At 43.4% G+C, this 16,565-nt stretch overlaps 1 protein-coding gene across 9 annotated transcripts in view; it reads left to right on the forward strand.

Moving 5' to 3' along the window:
• The window catches only part of CREM (cAMP responsive element modulator), a 72,979-nt gene that overhangs the window by 5,141 nt on the left and 51,273 nt on the right, over positions 1 to 16,565 (forward strand). For 2 of the 9 annotated variants that reach the window (XM_045003857.1, XM_045003858.1), the window contains exons 2-3: positions 3,720 to 3,834; positions 6,385 to 6,508. The exons of 1 other annotated variant lie outside the window; for it this stretch is intronic. In XM_045003857.1, coding sequence (XP_044859792.1) covers positions 3,815 to 3,834; positions 6,385 to 6,508 — 144 coding nt within the window. In that variant the 5' untranslated portion in view covers positions 3,720 to 3,814. Of the gene's footprint in view, positions 1 to 3,719; positions 3,835 to 5,086; positions 5,215 to 6,384; positions 6,509 to 16,565 lie in introns of those variants that run through there. 6 more of the 9 variants (XM_045003863.1, XM_045003864.1, XM_045003859.1 and 3 more) reach the window with 5 other exon arrangements.

Genomic DNA, 16,565 nt, shown 5'->3' on the forward strand with positions numbered 1-16,565 from the left:
GCAAATGGTTTCTGCTGGAATGAATTTTCTTGCTGTGAAGTTTATTTTGGGAGGAGGGGTAGAAGAGGGTTACTCTGCCTCTCTTTTTTTCTCTTTTATATGTCTGACATCTTTACATAGTTCTGATATGAGGCCAGTGCCAAACATCCATTCCACAGGCTGAAATAAACTTTGAAAACACTAGATTAAAGAAACTGATATATTTTAAAAAAATCACAGTGCAATATAATTTAATATATTTTCAAACAGTAAAATCATTTCCTTAGAGGATTTCAGATTTCCTGACAGTCTGAGAAAGTTAAGTACTGCAAATTTAACAGTGAAGACACAGATAAATACATTTCCAAATGCAGAGTGTACCTATTAATCAAACAGCAAAATCTCAATACTGGATACACAATAAACAATGTCACAATAAGTTATTACAATGTCATTAGTGAGACAGAGAAAATAGGCATATATGTTTCCAGCCCCGTGATTTTTCCTCATCATCTCCAGGCAAAAAAACCACATACATTTGCCTTACATTAAATTACAGAATATATTTTCAACCATAATTCATGGAAGTGCACTCATGTAACTTCGTGTATTAAGATAAAAATCCTGCCTAATTAATATCAATGTATTGCCTCATAACTTTTGAAAGGTAGTACCCAGAGGAAAAATGTAACAATCCTATTAATATTTAATATCAAAATAAATCTCATGATATGTAGCTGATTTGTAATTAAACCTTGTTTATATAAAATAAAGCAATTTTTGAGTTTAGGGTTAAGTCCCTATACAAGGCCTATAAAGTTATAATGGTTTGAAAGCTCAGTCTTCCTTAAAAAAAACCAAACAGAATCTGTTTATTGTTCCTGATTTTCCAGACAATGTGATCTCTGTCATCAAAATGTGTTAAGATCCTTGCTGGATATATAAAGCTAAAACTTAATTCCATTACTCATGGATACTATAATGCTTTTACAATGACCTTTGGACTTTTCATGAAATAAGGGGTATAAACTGGATGTTATTTTTATTACTTCAGTACCTAGGAGCCCTAGTCATGGACTAGAACCCCACTGTTCTTTGTGCTGCACAAACACAGAAGAAGATGGTCCCTGCCCGAAAGAACTATGTAGAACAGAGGTGGGCAAACTTTTTGGCCGAAGGGCCACATCTGGGTGGGGAAATTGCATGCAGGGCCATGAATGTAGGGCTGGGGTAGGGGATCGGGTTGCAGGAGGCAGTACGGGGTGTGGAAGGGAGTGTGGTGTGCAGGAAAGGGGCTCAAGGCAAGGGGTTGGGGTGGAGGAGTGGTGTTGGGTGTATGAGGGGGCTCAGGGTGGGGGTTGCAGTGCAGGAAGGGTGTGGGGTATGGCAGGGGGTTGGGGTGCAGGGTGCGGCAGGAGGCTTAGGGCAGGGGGTTGGGGTGCAGGAGGGGTTTGGGGTGCGGGCTCCGGCCCGGCACCATTTACCTGGAGCGGCTCTGGGGTGGCAGTGGCATGCAGCAGGGCTAAGACAGGCTCCCTGCATGCCCTGGCCCTGTGCCGTGCCACTCCTGGAAGTGGCCCCTGGGGGAAGGGAGGCAGAGGGCTCTGTGCTGCCCTCACCTGCTGGTACCTCCCCCAAAGCTCCCATTGGTTGTGGTTCCCTGTTTCCGGCCAATGGGAGCTGCGGGCGGGGGCAGTGCCTGCAGGCGAGGGCAGCGTGCAGAGCCCTCTGCCCCCTCAGGAGCTGCAGGAACGTGATGCCGGCTGCTTCTGGGAGTGGCACAGGGCCCACGGCATCATGGGGGCGGCAATCCCGTGGACCATAGTTTGCCCACCCCTGATGCAGAGCCTTGTTTTGAAACTTAGGAGCAATGGATCTGACAATACATTTCCTTTGTCATCGGTGGTTTGCCTCTAATCAAAACTCTGCTTACATTATAGGAAGAAAAAGTATTCTATTTTGGTAGTCTCTGGACTAAATAACTGTCTGTTTCATGGGTGCTTCATATTGAGAACAGTTTTAATAGTCTTTTGGAAAAACATATCACCTGCCTTGCTATTTTCAGATATGCCAACAAAAATAGGTCCTTTGTCTTGAGCTATGTCTTTATATTATGCAGCTGTTATACTGCAACTTTGTTTTTAGTCAGGCATTTTATACAAGTTTATGTCAAGGGGACTAGCACACCTAAAATGGCTACTTACCTTTTTTAAGCGTTGTTTTTTACAGGCCCAAAGTTTTAGGTTTCATTTGACCTTCATACTTGGAGAAGGCAATTTCTGTGCTCAGTTTTGAATTTTGTTCAACAAGTGCATGCATTCACTCGCTGTTGACATTTAAATTAATTTCCCCTTGAAAATAATAACAATAATGGCTTGGCCAGAAGTAATGTTTTAGGAGAACAGTGGTATTAACAAATCTCAGGAATACCTGAAAAAAAGACAATATAAAAAATTCTAGTGCTATTTGGCTGTGCTGAAGATTAAAAATAGTAAATCGTCTGTCTACCTAAAATCCGGAGTATATTCAGCTGTATCTTTGGAGAATATATTTGAATAGATTCCCATGCTTAGGTGTGGCTAAAGTGTATTTTAATTGTGTTCTGCATCTGAGATTTGTATTCTAATTTCCCATGAGTTTTACCTAAAATCTAGAGCATAATAAAAATACAGTCCTCTTTCTTGTCATATTTTGTAAGGCTGCAGATATCCTAGACATACTTTATTAATTTTTTAGTTGTCTTCACTATTTACATCAGTACAATTTAACTGTGCAAACATCTAATAACAGACACGTGAACTGAAATTAGTTAAGTGTTTAGCTGTCTATACTACATGAAAGACTTGTCCATAGAAAGATCAGGAAGGATCATAGGGGTGTCAAAAACAAATAGAATAATACAACTTTTCTGTAGGAGGAGGGCCTTCAGCAATCCATAAGGGATTAAGCCCCTATCTGGGAAATAAAAGATAGTCAAGATTGGAAAACTAGATAGGCATTTTCCTCAAACACTTTATTGCTTTTGTTTCAATGATACTTAGTGCAACAGGCAATGACATTCAACAGCTAATTGAGACTGTCTTTTTACCAAAGCGAGAAAAATGCTATATTTCTAACTAATGTATGTAAGGGTCCAGACTTCATATAAATCAAGCCCAAAGCAATAAAGTAGTAAAATTGGAAACATGTCAGTTTCTACAGTATGATAGATGATCCTTGCCAAGAGAAGCCAATGGAACATTTTCCGTGGGACGGGGGTAAAATTAGTAATTTTGAACTAAACCTTATCTCTGTGTGACAGACAATCTTGGATATGAAATATGAAGATAAGATTTTGGAGCTGCATCGGGTAGAATAATCAGGATCCTACCCTTAATTCCAGAAGAAAGTTTTAGTGACTATGTTCGTAATGCATACTAATTACATTATTGATCCTGGTATTTAAGCTGTTTTGATCTATGGGGACATCCTTTTAGATGTACATATTAAACAACTAGTGTCCTCATGGCTGAGTCTCGGGTCATAGTGAAATTTCTGGAGGAAAGACTATTTCTTCCCAGATCGTTGCCTATTACTATACTCAGTATGTGCATAAGAAGTACAGTAATTCAGCAAGATTCTCTTCTCACTTACATGTGCTGTAGGAAGAAGTGGCTGGATACAGTAGGAGATCTTCAGAGTAGCCTATGAGTCAATCCAGAATTGCCCCATTTAAAGTTATACACTCTCCTCTGATTAAGTCCTAGGTACATACTGAGCACCAGTGCTCTCAACAGCCTGAGATTTTGACTGCACTATTATATTAGCATTATATCCAGGGAAAGGAACTCACGAGATGAAACAGGAATGCAGGAGGTACCATCTGTGTATATATTAAATATTGTATTATTATGGGGGAGGGATAGCTCAGTGATTTGAGCATTGGCCTGCTAAACTCAGGGTTGTGAGTTCAATCCTTGAGGGGGCTACCTAGGGATCTGGGGCAAAAATCAGTTCTTGGTCCTGCTAGTGAAGGCAGGGGGCTGGACTCAATGACCTTTCAAGGTCCCTTCCAGTTCTAGGAGATTGGTATATCTCCAATTATTACTATTATATTTTTCTTATTACTATGGATTGAATTAGAACTGCTGTTGATGTACTAAAATGTTTTCTAACAAACTACACAAAAGATAGACTACTCTAATACATTCCTCATGGTGTATACACTGACACCATTTGGAAACAAACTAGTTTAAGAGGAACTTTATTTTAAGAGTGTATGAATGCTAGCACTCTGTGAGCTGCAGTAGCTTCCTGAGAATTTTCTGATAGAATTCAAGGTGGCAATTTTAACCATTAAAGCTATAAATCACTCAAGACCTAGTTACCAAGAGACATACTGGAACCTGAGATCTGCACAGGGGCTTGAGATGGAAGGAGGCAGGGCATTTTTGTGTATCCAGAAGGGTGATCAGATGTCCCGATTTTATGGGGATAGTCCCGATATTTAGGGCTTTTTTTAATATGGGCTCCTATTACCCCCCACCCTCTGTCTCGATTTTTCACACTTGCTATTTGGTCACCCTAGTATCTAGTCAAGATTGTATTCTTAGAGATACGAAAATTACCTGTAATTCTGCTTCTCTGATGATATCATTTAACTCGATTATTTCTCAACCATAGTGGGAGACAAACATTTTGATGACTTATTTTGGACATAAATTATGTGTAGTGTTTAAGGAGCTATTTGTTTCTCACTCAAAGAAATAATATTCCAGAGAGCACTGAGATACCAGGAGTTGGCCTGTGCATTAAAAATATGTATGGGTACTTCAGGGGGCTCAAAACCATTGAAACAGGGAATTCCTGCTTGTCTCACATGAAAACAGAAGACCCAAGAATAGGAACCCTGTCATATTATAACGTCAGAAAAAATAAAACAACAAATAGGTGATTTTCCCTTCCTTGTCTGGTCTTTTCCTGCATTTCCTATAATATTTGGTATGTGTTTGAACAAGATCTCTCTTTTAATGTCACACTTCTCCTTGAGCCTGCAGTGAAGGCTATATACTGTTTGTGACATTGGTTTGTTGCTATGGTGATGTTTGTGACATCACAACTTCAACATCATAACTTCACTGCAGTGTTCAGTAGGAGAGAAAGTGAGCTGAGGAAAACCAAGCTCTTGTTTTAAACACTCCCACCATCCATTCTGAGCAAGTGTGTCAAGAAATATCATGGAAAAACAACTGTAAGGTAATTATGTTTTTGTGTAGCCGATATATTTGAAAGTTTTCTCCACTAACAGAGTCTTTCAGTTTATAAGTTTCAATTGATGGATGTAATTTACCCAATCTTAGGTTTAAGATTTACAGGATAAAAAATCACAAGAGAGTTGCTGATACCAATGTAAAAATCAAGTGTTAAACATCTGTCATTTGGTTCAAAATAAAATCAGTTCACTGTCCTGAATATGAGATCTTCATGTTTGGAATTACTGTTAGCAAAAGAGACAAAAGTATATAATATTATATTTTGTCTAAAGTAGGATGATATTTCTATTTAGTGGGACAAAACAATAGGATTTACATACAATACAGTATTTCTGTCAAAACTTTTCAGATGTCTCAATATTTTAATCATTTCCTACTCTGGTATATCTCTCCAGTGGCTAATTTGTACAGATAAGAATTGAAGGAAGTTTTGCTTTCATCACAAAACAAAAGAAAAAACAATCCAGACATGGTAATGCAGAATAAATATTCACTTGTTAGGTATAATCTTATGGCTCTGATTGTGTCCATTGCAGGATACACAATATTATGACTATCTAACCTAACTGAATAAAGAAAAGATAAAAATTTCTAACCAATTCTTCCTAGACATCTAATTGTCACTTTCACCTATACTATACTGAATCTAGGCACTACTGCTTCTTTTATAGACCTGACTGAATAAATAGTTGCCAGATATTTCTCCCTCAGCGTTCCTCAGAATGATCCTCTTGTTATTCCCAGTTAATTCTTCTCATCTTCAGTTTCCCCTTGTTTTAATGTTCCTTCCACTCCCCTACCCCAACATAGAAGGGCTAGATAGGTCTCTTCATGGAATCAGCAGTGCAAGCTAGTATCTGGACATAATAGGTTGCTAGAGAATGAGGCTTTGATTTCCTTACTCAGTGCTGGAAGTATTGCTTACGCACTGCATCTAGTCCTTGCTAGCCAAGAGAGTGAGCTTGAGCCCTAATTTACAGGTCCTGCATGGCAACACACTGTGATGCTAGGATACTGTTGGGTTGCTGTTTTGCCAGATAGTTTAAAGAGCTGAAATTGGGAGTTGAGGAGAAAAATAATTTAATAGAGTTGAAATAAATATCCCTTCTTCAGGTCTGAATTCATTTCCTTGCACTATATTATTTATTTTTAGACAAATGACCACGGAAATGGTTGAATCGCAACAGGATGGAAGTGCAACAGATTCTGTGGCAGAGAGCGATGCTGTTTGCATACAAAATCAGCCAGGCCAAAGTCAGATTCCCCCCATAGCTCAGGTAATTTGACATACAGGAAACTAAGAAAAACAAATAAAAATGATCATTTAGAATTGTTACTTGCATTTGGATGAACATGATACTTTTCTAAAGTTCATCATTAAATCCCCCTGTCCTGTATCAATCTTTTGTTCTTAGAGCAGTGATTTCATATTAAAAACAATAAAGATATAGTCCCAAATGATGACTGCTATGTTATGGACATGGCTGAATAAGGGCCACAGATAATACAGCACATTATTGTAAGTCATTCACAGAAGTAACACTTCAAGAGTTTCTCAGGATGGCACTGTAATGGAAGCCAGTAGACTCTTTCCATGTTCTTGGTACTACTGCTATACAGTAGTTATCTGATAATGTTGTCCCATTAAATTGAGGCAGCTACAGGATTAGAGGGAGGAGATGTTTGATGCAGCAATTTATGATAATGGGTGAAGCTAATTTTTGCGTCCTCCTCCCCCAATTCATGTTTACTCAAAATGAGTCCAATCCTTCAGGCAAAACTTCTTAGAATCATTGCTTATGTTTCTTCCCTATGCACATGATGGCACTTTCTGGATTTAAAAAAAAAATTTTTTAGATATTCGCTGGAAAAGTATTTTGCTGGTTAATAGAATGGAGGTGACAATTAAAAAATTCAAACTTTAGTTTGATATATTAGGTGAGCTCCATAAAGGCTTCAGTTTTTTTAAACTTATCCATGATCTGTATTCAAAGGAAATTGCTACTAATATTCCAGTATGCTGGTCAATATTTATATCCTGATCCTTTGGAATACTACAGTACTTCAGTGCCATTCAACTCCTATGGCTTTCCATCACACGTTTATTTTTAATCCAGACAATGCTTCTCAGATGCATATTTTATCCAAATACAGTTTATTGGCATAACCCCAGTGTGAGCAGGATGCATTCCTGTTTTAGTCTCTGTGCCAACTGCTCTGCCGTAGTACTTACTCAAGTGACATGTCCTTTTTTTGTGCTTATCAGGTTAGTGGTTGTGATATTGCGAAAGGACTCAGATTGGCAGCACCCAGAAGGGTGATGTGTCTGTTTCTCCATAGAACTTGTGTATCAGCTGCACTCCAAACTTCTCCATATTGCCCATGCAGTTTACATACACACCATACACACCCATTCATTCCTGTTCTCTTCAACCTTGACTTGGAAAGTCAGGTATAAAGGTTAGAAGGTAGTTCTTTCTGAAAGCTCATCCAATTTTTGGCCTTCTCTACTTTAACTAATAAAGGTCCTATTTGTGGTAGTGGTTTCTGTGACATGTACACCTGTGAATTAAAAACTGAAGTGAGACTACCCACTAAATATAGGGCATTGTATTGGGGTGGTGGCTGTGCCCATAATGGCTCCTGCTGGGTGAATGTGGCACTATAGGTTCTTCCTACCTCAATTTCCCCTAAGAATGCCACACAGTCCAAAAGAATGGTTCTACTTTATTAAATCAAAATATATTTGAAATAGAAAGTCTCGCCAATTGAGTTTGGGGTTTGTACAGCCCTCCTCTGTGGGGCCTGTGCTTCTCTGGGTCCAGTTCAGTCTCTACCTTAATCTGCTGCAGAACTCACCTGCAGCCACTTTTGTCCAGCCAGCTGCAGCCCCCCAGGCTTCTGGCATTATTCCCTTGCCCTTTTCATTGTTATCATCCCTTTTCTCCTCCTCCTGCTGCTGAGGAGCTACTCTCTCTGAGAACACACCATCCTTGCTCTGGTGTTCTCTCTACTCTTCTCAGGCACTTCCTGTTTTCTAGAGCCCAACTGTAGTGCTAGTAACCCTTTATGAGGCACATTAGCTAAACAACTGGCAATAAGTCACCTAAGGATTTAACTGGATCCATGTGAGTATAAGTTGGATCATTTTCTGTTACAGGAGCTTGTCTCAGGTGGGTGGGTCCCTGATTCCCTCTTAAAGGATCAGTCCTGTGACAGGCACCTCATAGGCATCAATTTGTAATTACTTTTGGCAATTGCCATTGTGATCCTCAGAGACCCCGCCTACCCCTTAATGCCATGGCTTATGAAGCCATACAGGGGGTAACTTGGCAGCAGCAAGGAGCAGTTCAACAACAGGCTGAGCAAGTGCAGAATGAATGTTGAGTGTGCTTTTGGCTGTTTAAAGGCCTGCTGGCACTGCCTCTATGGGAAGCTGGACCTGGCCGATGACAATATTACTATGCTTATAGCTGCATGCTGTACGCTCCATAATATAGTGAAGGGAAGGGTGAAAGCTTCACTCAGAGCTGGACCGCAGAGGGTCAGTGCCTGGAGGCTGAGTTGGAGCAGCCAGAGACCAGGGCTATTAGAGGGGTGCAGCACGGGGCCATAAGGATCAGGGATGCCTTGAGGCAGCAATTTGAAGCTGAAAGCCACAAATATTTGTTGCTATCCTCGGGAGTGCAGTGCTTGTAATGCTAGGAGATGATTGGTGCAGACAATGCAATATGTGGGTTTAACATAATTGTATGTTGCTTTGCAGGGCTCTTTTTGCTTTCAGTTAATAGAATAAAGATTGCTTTTAACCAACACCATTGTTTTTATTGAAAAACAACAATTGGAGGGGAGAGTCAAACAAAAAAAAATCAGCAGTGAGGGGGGTGGGGGAAGGGAAGGTCCCAGGAGGAGGTGGGGTCCCGGGACGGCTAAAGATTTGTGTATGTCCAGGGATCATATCCAACCTTCTCCTTTGAAGTACAATGCAGCGGGTACTGTACTTCATCAGGGCCAAACTGAAGAGGGATGGGTGTTGAGTGCAGTGGGTAGTGGAAGACCACAGTGCTGGACTGTGAGGAGGGAGGAATGGGATGCTGCGGGTAGAGACTGGAGACAGGAGATTGATAAGAGTGTGTTCGCGGTGTCTGGGGGGAACATGGGAAAGAGTTTTGTGACAGCAGCTGCAGGGGAGGGCGGGCTCAGAGCTGCTCGGTTTGCAGAGCTAATATCGCCTGGAGCGTATCTGCTTGGCACTCCATAACCTTTAAGAGCTACTCCATGGCTCCATTCTGGCATGCCACATTCTCCTTTTGGTCCCTCTTCTCACTGTCCCGCCACTCCTTCAAGACCTGTTTCTCAGTGGTTGAGTGCATCATAACATCACGCAGAAAGTCGTCCTTAGTTCTTCTGGCTGCATACATCTCTGACTTCCAAGTCATCCTCTGCCTCTGGGTCCCCCTCCACATCTTCGTCCAAGATTTCCTCTTCCTGGCTTGGTCCAGTCTCGACTGGCAAGTGAGCTCCCAAAGTATTCACCAGAGCAGCAGTTTGCCTCACGCACCTTGTGGTGGGCGTTCTGCAGCTACTTCACTTTGACCCTGCACTGCAATGTGTCCTAGTCAGGGCCCCTTTCTCTCATGCATTGTGAAATCTGTCAGTGGGTGTAAGTGGTGTGGGACTCACCCCTGCGGCACTTCCTGCTGGTCGTCCAGGGAATTAGCTCTCGAGCCTCTGGAGCGCCCTCTGCAGGCCGGTGTCCCACTTGTAGCTGGCCCCGTGTCCCTCCTGAATCCTGGTGCCCCTTTACCCTGGGGCTGCCCTCTGGCAATACCCCACCAGTCTCTATGGGTCTCCCTCTCAGGGGAACCCCCAAACCTCTGTCCCCACCTCGCCTCAGTCTGGGCTACTGCCAGTCATCACCAAGCCCCCGCTCCCTGGGGCAGACTGCAGTATAAAAGCCACTCATCATAGGCAAGGACCTGCTGCCTTCCTCTGCCTCCCAGTACCTCTGTGGGCCTTGGACCAGGCCCTGCAGCCGGGGGAGTTGCCAGCCTGGAGCTCCTCTGACTCTCCCCAGCCCTGCTTCACTCCCAGTACCCTTTCTGCAGGCAGCCAGGCCCTGCTCTCTCCCAGCCTGGAGAGAGCCTTCTTTTGGGTCCTTGGCTCACTGCCTTTTTATACAGGCCAGCTGTGGCCTGATTGGGGCTGGCCCAACTGTGGCTGCTTCCCCAGTCAGCCATCCCCCTGCCACAGCCCTCTCCCAGGGCTGTTTTAAGCCCCAAAGGGCAGGAGCAGGGTAACTACCCCGCTACAGTACGTATCATAATTCCTATGGCTGGAGCACAGCTGGGACTGGACAGCCTCATCTCCCCAAATGATGAGGTCCAGCAGCTTGGCATTGCTCCAAGTGGGGGAATCGCCTAGTGCGTGGAGCAAGCGTCGCCACCTGGAAAGATGTGCTGAGACCACTGCATGCATCACCGAGCAAACAGGAAGGGGACTTTCAAAATTCCAAAGTAATTTACGGGGTGGGGATGATGGTTGATCTCCTGAGGACAGGGCAGTAGAGTTCAAACTGATGACCAGAGAGGTGAGAACAGGCACTGTGGGACACCTCCTGGAGGCCAATCGCAGTGCTGTAATCAACCACGGTGTCTATACTGGCACTGCACTGCTGTAGCTTCTGCGCAGAAAGCTCTATGCCTCTCATTGGGGAGGTTTTTTTAAAGCGCTGCGCACTAAGTGGCTTGGCAGTGTGTACACTGTGGGAGTTACAGTGCAGAAAGCTGCTTTACTACGCAGAAACTTGCCCGTGTAGACAGGGCTTAAGGTTATGTCTACAGTAGAAGCCAGGAGTGTGGTCCCCCTGCTTGGGTACACACTCACTGAACTAGTATGAGTATCAATATCAGAGTAGCTGAGGTACCACAGGTAGCGGCAGTAGAGTACGTACCCACCAGTTTAAGGTGGGTTTCTGCTCAGCAAGCTCAGCCAAGCCTCTGTTACCATGGCTATGCTGCTGTGTATACTCATGCTAGTTTGATGAGAGCTAGCACAAGTAGGTGTACACAAGCAGGGGAATCACATCCCTAGCTCATAGTGTAGATGTAGCCTAAACTGTAACCCTCTTTTAAGACAGAAGTCCCTATATCTCCTCCCCAAAGTTGGATTGAAACTTACGTCAGGAGTCTCCAGTTCTCTTCCCTGAAGCTGGGTTGTAACTTAGGCCTGCTATAGAGCCTTAGCCAGTTTCTCCTTCAGCTGGCCCCTTTCCCCCAAATAGTCCTTGGACTTGGAGGCTTCAGTAGGCAGCCTTCTACTGCTGGTGTCTACCCTGCTAAGGGGTGGAGGTAGCATATATGCCAGTCCCCTTCTCCCAGGTCATCCCCAGTAGGTTGCCTCACCCACTCTGCAAGTTCACGAGTCTTGGACCCTTAATAAAACAGTAACTGACTTTCTCCCACGTCCTGATTATTGCCAGGACTTCTTCCTCTCCAGCAGTACCTCTTATTTCCTAGATCCTTGCATACACCAAAACCTCTCAAAACATTAAAGGACCATGCCATATAACTGGGTGAATGTTTTCACTGCTGAGTCTTCATCTCTCAGACAACACAAGTATCATTGTTTAGACTGTTGACTGATAAGAGTACCATGAGCTCAGGGAGTGTTCTTGTTTCTAGGGAAAGCATACAGATAGTTTCAACCCTTGAGGTTTTGCTTAAGCAATGAAGCACCTGTTTTTATCTTGGCATAAAAGATGGGATTATTCCAAGCCCTGAGTTTTCCATACCATTTGGGAGATAGTATCCTCTCGGATCCCAGACTCCGAGAAGTGTACTGTTTTTCCTGCAGATGTTAGGCTTAATAACTTCATGGATCCATGTGACCCCACTTACTAGGGCTACATTTGAGGCCTCCGCAGAAGAAAGAGTCCACTGAAGAAGAAATCCTGCAAGGTGGACTTTTTACCACTTAAACTTTTCTAGACAGGATTCCTGCCCAATGAAGACAAGTGGTCTGTACTTTTTGATACCCTCGTTTTGATCCCCACATTTTCAGACCCCAGCCAGCTAGTCATCACTACAGTTGTCTCTTCAGGGGTAAGTGTTGCTGCTTCTCCTTTGCTGGACAGCATTTGCTCTGTCCATTCATTCTCTCTTCTGGTACTTTTGTATCCCCTGTAGATAAAGAATCTTCTCAGGAAAGTGCATGCATTCAGTGTAGGGATGCTCCTGATGGTTTTAAGACTCCTGTGTTCCTTCAGGTGGTAATTTCAATCTTCCAAAGATTGAACTGGAAAATAAATAAGCAGCACTTACTTGCCTCCCCCCGCCCCCTGTCCCAGTTCCTTTTCCTCCCTCAGGTGTCTCAGTTCACGTTCTATGTTTTAACTAGGAGTAATGGCAAGAAATTAAGAAGTATAAAATCTAGGATGAATATCAGGATAAACTTCCTAGCATTGAGCACTATTAGCCTGTGGAATAGTATCTCAAGAGAAATGCTGGCAATTCTATCACTTGGGACTTCTGACAGATAAACTAAACAAAGCTCTGACTAATTCTGCAGGGGAATTTCCCTTGGTAAAGGTTTTTTGTAATTATCGGTGTCACGGTTCAGGGCAACTACACCTGTATTTATCCTCCATGGTTCACCAAGGGCATGCACTTTAGGCTCCTGGCTCTTCAGCTGTCACCTCTCTTGGGCAGAGACCCACATTTCTCTCCCTCCTGATTTTGAGGCTGCACAGTTCCCTGCCCACACTGTGATATTTCCAACAAGCCAGAGTGCCTACGCAGACCAATGTCTGTGCTTTGCTTTCTCTCCAAAGGCTATGAATAACTAATTGCCAGCAATTACAAGTTATCCCACAGCTCTTAATAAGCAATCACATTTATTCTTAAGTGAAATCATTACAGAGAAAACATATTAAAAATGACAAAAGTACCTACAAACATGCTAATAAGCTTACCAGAGATCATCCCCCTACTTCACTAAGGGATCTGGTAGGAGTCGGCCCTTTAAACCAAGGTCACAAGTTCATAACAGCCTTAGCTTAGAACTAGCACACCCATGGATAAATTAGTTTTTCCTTTCCTTTATGCTCAAATAAATGTGTTAGGGCTTGGCTACACTTGCAGCTGTGCAGCGCTGGGAGTTAAAGCTGTCTTCGTACAGCTGTGTAGGGAAAGCGCTGGAGTGTGGCCACATTTGCAGCATTTGCAGTGGTGTTGGGAGTGGTGCATTATGGGCAGCTATCCCAGCGTTCAAGTGGCTGCAGCGTGCTTTTCAAAAGAGAGGGGTGGGGTGGAGTGTGACAGGGAGCGTGGGAGAGAGAGAGAGTGGATTTTTGGAGCCGACACTGTCAGCTCCCTGCCTTGCAAATTCTGACCACTTCCCCGACCCCTCATTCACTCTTAAATGCAAATAGCCTTCAGACCAGATAAGCAGCTGCTCCGACGGACTCCCTTTCCACCCCCCAGCCGTGATTTTTCTCTCCTCAAGCAAACACTAGCTGTGGACATTCATCCCCCTGCCTGCCTCATTCACAGCAAACAGTAGCTGTGTTTGTTTTTTAGATAAGCAGCTCCGGGAGCCCCGAGTTCACAACAAAACAAAGAGAGGCATCATAACAAAACAAAGAGAGTTCTTTAGTTAAAAGCATTATGGGAAAATTCCGGAGGTCAGTTACAGTGTAGTAAGATTAATCACTGTTTACACTGGCACTCCAGCGCTGCAGCACCAGCGCTGTAGTCGTTATTCCCCAGGCAGAGGTGGAGTACAGCCAGCACTATAGCCAGGGAGATACAGTGCTGTATGTGCCTTGCAAGTGTGGATGGTGAGTGAGTTGCAGCGCTGTAAAGCCACCACCAGTGCTGCAACTCTCCAGTGTAGCCAAGCCCTTAGGCTTTGGCTACACTTGCACTTCAAAGCGCTGCCGCGGCAGCGCTTTGAAGCGCTAAGTGTAGTCAAAGCGCCAGCGCTGGGAGAGAGCTCTCCCAGCGCTGTCCGTACTCCACCTCCCTGTGGGGAATAACGTACAGCGCTGGGAGCTTTGACCACACTGGCGCTTTGCAGCGCCGCAATTTGCAGCGCTGGAGAGGGTGTGTTTTCACACCCTGCTGCAGCGCTGCAAATTTGCAAGTGTAGCCAAGGCCTTAGTCTCTAAGGTGCCACTAGTACAGTAGTACTCCTGTTCTTTTTGCAGATACAGACTAACGGCTGCTATTCTGAAACCTTTTTCCTTTGTATAGCTTGAGCCCTTGATCTTGAGACTCCAGGAACAGGTAATCAGCAGATAATGGTCCTCTCCCCAGGGCATATCTTCAAAAGGCTAGGTTTTTGCATAAGCAGAGGTGGGGAATTTGCATTCACCTCACTGTAGAGGTTCCCCAGGCAAACTTTTTACTGTTTGTCCCAAAAGTCCATTCTTGTCTGGCACATTATTCAATGCCTTCTTTGAAGTTCATAACTCTTCCGGGGTTCACATCGCATCTCCCTGCTGGCGAGATTACCTACAATCCTGGCCCACAATAATACATAACCTTTGCATTTGATACAATGGTCTGCAAAGATACTTAAACTTCATTCATTAAGGTTTTTGAAGGATGTTGCAGGAAATTGTCAGATCTGTCACAATCAGCACCAGATGATTAAAACCACACTAGAGATACACCTTAGTTAGATGTTTCAATTAAAATGATCAACTGTGGAAATAGTGAGAAATTTTGGTATATACTTTGACATGGAAATTTATAGTTAAAGCAGTTTACACCTTGTTGTTTTCTGCAGACTCAGGAAGAGAGCACAGAATCAATTCACATTTGGAAAGTTTTCAGCCATAAGGGTTAAAACATATCTGATCTTCAGACGTGTTGAGTACTCACAACTCCAGCTGAAGTCAGTGAGAGCTGTAGGTGCTCAGCCCTTCTGAAAAAAATACGCCTCTTACAATTAAAAAAAAAGCTTTAATTCTGCAAAAAATTGTTTGGGCATCAAATAATCTGCAGCAGGAGGAGACTGAGAGCGGTGAGCAGTCAGAGTGCCACCCTGGCAACTCTTTGCAGATCAACATGCATTTTAGCTGTCTGGCCACCAGGGGCACACTATTGTAGCTGCATAACTGTTTTTGCTCAGCCGGACATTTTTTCTTGACTGTGAAGTTGTTCTAAGCGAGTTGTTCCGGTGAAGCAAAGCACTATAATAGACCCTGCTCTTTGTCTCTTGTCTGGGCTCTTTTCCACTGCAACCAGCTAGAACAAGAGTTGGCTGCCATCTTCAGGACCTGGTTTCCCTAACTGCTTCTATCCAGCTTTACATTTTCAGATCAGCTTCTCCAGCTCTTCCTCCTGCAAAGCCACAGCCTGGTTCTGTAGCAATGCCTACTTCTGGAAAGGAGCACATTGTATTAGCATTCCAGTGGTCCTGTTTTTATGTGTCTCCTGACTTAAGATGAGGAGGACTTGGTTAACAAATTTCTCTATCTGGGAGACTTCCGTGCTCCAGAGTTTGAAGGTGAGCCACTGTCTTACACTGAAAGTTTAAAGACGTTGCTAGTACATTCACTTCCTTGGGAGGTAAGCTCCCTAGGCTGGAGTATCAAATGGATATTTTTGTAGGTATATTGAATGGAAAATGTTGGCACTCTCATTCCATAAGGAATTCAAAGACATAATATTTCAGTATGTTCACATGCTGATGGATCTGTGGCTCTCACTAGGGTTGCTTCTCTCAGGTATTTTGTCTCTGGAGGAATTAAATAAAGAAAAAGCAACTGAATGGAACATTGCTTTCCTTGACTTTGAAATCATCTCTCTACACCAGCTCTCTGGCTGCTAACCAATATTACTAACAAGAGAGAGATCACTGGGAGGTTTTCACCTTCCTCTGCATCATGGGGCACACGTCACTTGCTGGTTTAAACTAGAATAAATGGTGGATTCTCTGTAACATGCAGTCTTTAAATCATGATTTGAGGACTTTAGTAATTCAACCAAAGGTTATGGGTATATTACAGGACTGAGGGGGTGAGGTTCTGTGGCTTGTGATGTGCAGGAGGCCAGATTAGATGTCTCTTCTGGCCTTGAAGTCTATGAGTCTATGATTTAGTCCTTCTCAAGGCATGAGACATTTCTTGAATGGCATTTAAGATTGCGACTCACCCATTCCTTCTTTTCTGTTCTGTCCAGCCAGATGTTTATTGACCTTGCTTCTGATTAACTAAATGAGGAGCATGAGATTTTTAATGAGTTACGCGATATTAAAAAGTTTGCAGCTTTCTCTGTGCTATCTCGTTGACTGAGTATGCCTAGCAACATGGTCAAATAGTCTGAC

Source organism: Mauremys mutica, chromosome 2 (assembly GCF_020497125.1).
Source record: "Mauremys mutica isolate MM-2020 ecotype Southern chromosome 2, ASM2049712v1, whole genome shotgun sequence".
Lineage (NCBI taxonomy): Eukaryota > Metazoa > Chordata > Testudines > Geoemydidae > Mauremys > Mauremys mutica.